General features: G+C 38.7%; 1 protein-coding gene across 1 annotated transcript; it reads right to left on the bottom strand.

Moving 5' to 3' along the window:
* Positions 1-1812: 1812 nt before the first annotated feature.
* Positions 1813-3768, bottom strand: LOC122091202 (probable polyamine transporter At3g13620). The gene has a single exon (XM_042661048.1). It carries the CDS (start codon positions 3405-3407, stop codon positions 1998-2000), a length of 1410 nt encoding a protein of 469 aa, XP_042516982.1. The 5' UTR covers positions 3408-3768; the 3' UTR covers positions 1813-1997.
* Between the last annotated feature and the right edge of the window lie 532 nt (positions 3769-4300).

Raw genomic sequence — 4300 nt, 5'->3', positions numbered from 1 at the left:
AACATCGCAGTCTCTTTCATCTCTCACCTGTAGACTGTAGTTATTCACCTCTTCTTTACTTTAAAAAAAAAAATAAAAAATTCACCTCTTTATTCTTCTTTTCTTTCTTTGTCGTCGTTTACCAAAAAAAAAAATTCCTTTCTCTGTCGTCCTTTTTCTTTAGATTACTTTTCTACCATCAAATTGTTAATTTAATATATTTTTATTACATCAAGCCCACGTCACTCATAAGCAATGATTTAATTATTGGTAAGGGTGTTATTCGATTAGGTTGTAGTATAGGCGATTTGGTTCTAATCAATGCAAGATATTTTAGGTAAAATCAAAACTGAATCATCTAATAAATTATTTCATATATTAAAATCGAAATCATTTATAAACGGTTTCGATTTAAACAATTTTTTTATGTTTTCTAATTTTTTATTCAAACTTCTTTACTTTTAAAACTTTGAGTGAAATGAATGTAAATTGTAACATCGAACTAAATTGTTTATTGTTAAATGTTTTTTTTTAGTAGTTGTTTAATGTAAACTTAAATTTTCATTGAAAATTGAATGATTTAAACTTACTATGTTAATCGGTTTAACGGTTTATTTAAACAGTTTATCCATGGTTTAAACTTTAAAGCCAAAACCAAATCACGGTTTCAATTTTGATCTGAAAATGGGGCATGCATGCCTTAAACTTGCTATCTTTGGGATTGAATTGTTTAGTATGATTTGTGTATAGGGATATCAGAAGTGAATAATAGTACATTAACGTTGGAGGAAGCTTTGATGGACAACATGAGAGTAGGGTACCATCGTGGCCATCTTATATTCATCCATAAAGCTATTGAGTGAGAATTTCTCTACATAATATTGTCTCTTTTATAATATCCTCTTAAGATGTTTTTTGTTATTAGTTATATTTGGTATTTGGTAATGAATAGCTACAATATATTTCTACAGAGAGGGTGTGGATGTGAGGGGATACTTTGCATGGTCACTTCTGGACAACTCCGAGTGGGGAGATGGATACACAATTTGTTTTGGCATTAATTATGTGGATTACAAAAATGGACTCAAGAGATACCCAAAGCATTCTGCAATTTGGTTTAAAAAGTTCCTCCAAAGATTGGTATAGCTAGGTTTCATGTATGTATATTAGCACATTCATATCCAAAAATATAATTTAATTTCAATGAGTAACTTTTTTCTCTAAAGATCATTTGTATTAAAAAAGAGAAAAGAATGAAAAAATATTACAAATAACTGAAAAGAGTTATGTCAAAACCCCACTTAGACAATTGGATGAAAGAGGAGAAGCACCTATCCACCTTCAACATTGCCATTAGCAGAAAAGGACTTCAAAAACTCCACACCCCCACATAAAAAATAAAAAATAAAAAACAAAAAACAAAGTCATCCTATACCTAGGGCGACTCGAGGCATCAATGTCCAGATCCATCTTGATCAAAGCTCATTTCCTGTAGAGGGCCCATAGCCCACTAGGATACGGCTGCCCAACAGGTCAGATAGCGATGGCGTTCCAGCTCCAAGAGAGCGTGGCCAAGGGGAACACATTTGAAAGAACATGCTCTTAGGAAACTTCGTCCGGCCTTCCTCCAGTACAAAAAATCCTACAAACATGATTCCATGAAAGTGACTTCTGCGTTTGCAACTTGTGGGAGGCATACTAGCTTAGATGTAAACAAACTTTTTTTTTCTGATTTGCTAACTACTGATTTTCACATTTTTCCACATAGACCCCACAATCGCATGAACTAAGGCATACGGCGTTGAACGAGAACCACCATTTAAATATTTAAAATACAACAAACCAAATCCTTATCCTTGCCATAAAAGAACAATATCAGATGATATGTCATCCACATCACAGATCTTATTCTTGTTTCCTACAGCTTTTGAAACTAAAAGTTCATTTAAGTTGCTCAAATTAACACAAAAGTTTCATTATTTGGGTTACCAATTTCTCAGTTTAGTAGGTTTTGGACCTTAAGACTGAGGCAGCAAGCCAACCCTTTCAATCTCCTCAGGTTCATCTTCAACATTGTTGAACTCAAGCCACCTCGTAGACTTACAAAATCTCATGAGAAAATATCCAACAACACCAGCAAGTGTCAGTGAAGCACTCACCACATAGACCACTTCATTCACAATAGCCATCACATAGATCAAAATCCCAGTTGAAACCAAACACATCAGAGCTGAACCTATTATCCCCATTGGCACTTTAAATGGTCTCTTCAACAAGGGATGCTTCCATCTTAGCCAGATAAATGAAGAGAACTCCAATAACATCCCCAAACCATACAAGAAATTCGCTACTGATATTATGTTGGTGAAGTCCATAAAAGAGACTGCATATGTCATAAGGCTTGATACTAAGATCCCTACCCATGGTGTATCAAACCATTTCGATCTCGACATGAAGCATCGCGGCAAGAATCCTGTATCTGCCATGCCCAGAAGCTGGAATGAAGAAGTACTCAATTGAGCTTCAAAGACTCCAATTGCAGACACTACTACACCAAATTCAATCCAGATTTTTAGCCACTCACCTACTATTATTCCGGCAGCTTCTGCTAAGAACCCATCATCCCATCTCTCTTGATTCAATTCAAGTGACCCAATTGTGGACATAAGAGAGATCACATAGGCCAAACAAGTAAGGATTCCAGCTGACAGAAGTGCTTTTGGGAAGGTTTTTTGGGGTTGGTCTACTTCTCCTGCCAAAGTACTCACGTTGTCCCAATAATTCAAGTTCCAGAACAGAGTATTGAAGTATAGATTCCAATCTTTTTTCATCCCTGGCTGACCCAAGCTGATCCAACGTTGGGGTTTGATTTTGGGTATGGAAGCCAAAGCCATTACTAGGAATGGCATGAGTGAGACTGTACCTAGAGCAACTGAGGCATAACTAAATATTGTTACACTAGTGTAGTTAAGGAAAGACAAGATGAAGGTCGCAGAGGAGATGGCGAGAAATCGAGGAAGGCCTGATTCAAAAACAGGGAACAACAGTTTCAAGTAGTCGATGCAGAGGAGAGGGTAGGAAGCATTATTGATGACTACACTAGAGAATTTCCATGACCCCATGAGGAAGCCCCAGAAGGGGCCAAATGCATGAGAGGCCCATATGACATAACCGCCGTTGCCGGGGAAGGTGGTCGCAAGCTCGGCGGTGAGGAGAGCTTGTGGGATGCTCCAGATGAAAGGGAAGATAAGGAAGCCAAGGATGGCGAAGAGGGGTCCAGTGGCCTTTACTGCTAATTCTTCTCCAAAAGGGCCGCCAGAGGCTTGGAAATGGATTAGGAAGATGAGCGGCAGGAGGGTTAGCTTCCTTTGATTGTAGTTGTTGATGGTTTCTTTTGGTTCCTCTAGAATCTCAGAAGAGTTTCCCATTGTGGGTTGCCCTGCCCACTGCCCACTGCCCACTGCCTTGGGTTTATAGGAATTGGATTTTAAATCCACTAGCTTACTGGGAGCTATAAGAAAGTAGTGTGTGTGTGTGTTTTTTTGTGTGGTTGGAATATATATTAGAATCCAAAATAATTGGGGTATCAGCTATGAGTTATCCAGGAGTGAAAAGTCCGGACCCTACTGCCAGGAGGAAAGTAGAGCACATTATCAACAAGCCATTGAGGCTACCAAAGAGGCTTGGGATGGGACTCCTCTACCGCGTGGCAAGGTGGCAACACACCTCTGATGGCCTGAGCGACCGGGTGCACACCCCAAGACTCGCTTAACAAGCCAGCAAGTTTTCTGAAACCGATGTGTAACTGAATAGGTCAGTGGTTTGTGCTGGACCTAATGGTTAAGGTTTGGTATGATATAGCCCTTACCAGATTACGGTAGGTTTGGTGTGGAAAGAAACTGTGTGTGTTTTATATAGATACCTGCTCTATCCTGTTCTATGTGGGGAGGGATGGTGAGACCCAAAATGTTGAAATCCGAGAGCTCCCAGTAGGATGGGTTTTTAACGTTTCGCACTTTAATCAGGTGTAGAAAATTTTACTAGCTGCAACTTGTGCTCGCAGCCAAGGAAAATAGAATCTCGAGATGAATTATTCTATTTTGTTGGCTACGAACAATGGTTGCAGCTAAATTTTGTTTGCTAGGGAGTTGTTCTCTAATATAGAAAGAATTGCAAGGTCACATCCTTAGTTGGGATGCCTTTTTAGCACAATGACAATAGCTAGCCAATGGGGATCGAGGTTTAAGTCTAGGAAGAGGTCATGTGTTAGTATATAACCCTTAACTAAATTACAGTAGGTCTGATATATTATAGCCGTTAC

This window comes from Macadamia integrifolia, chromosome 10 (assembly GCF_013358625.1).
Source record: "Macadamia integrifolia cultivar HAES 741 chromosome 10, SCU_Mint_v3, whole genome shotgun sequence".
NCBI lineage: Eukaryota > Viridiplantae > Streptophyta > Magnoliopsida > Proteales > Proteaceae > Macadamia > Macadamia integrifolia.
The sequence above is the reverse complement of the archived record's forward strand: the minus strand, read 5'-3'. Positions and strand labels throughout refer to the sequence as shown.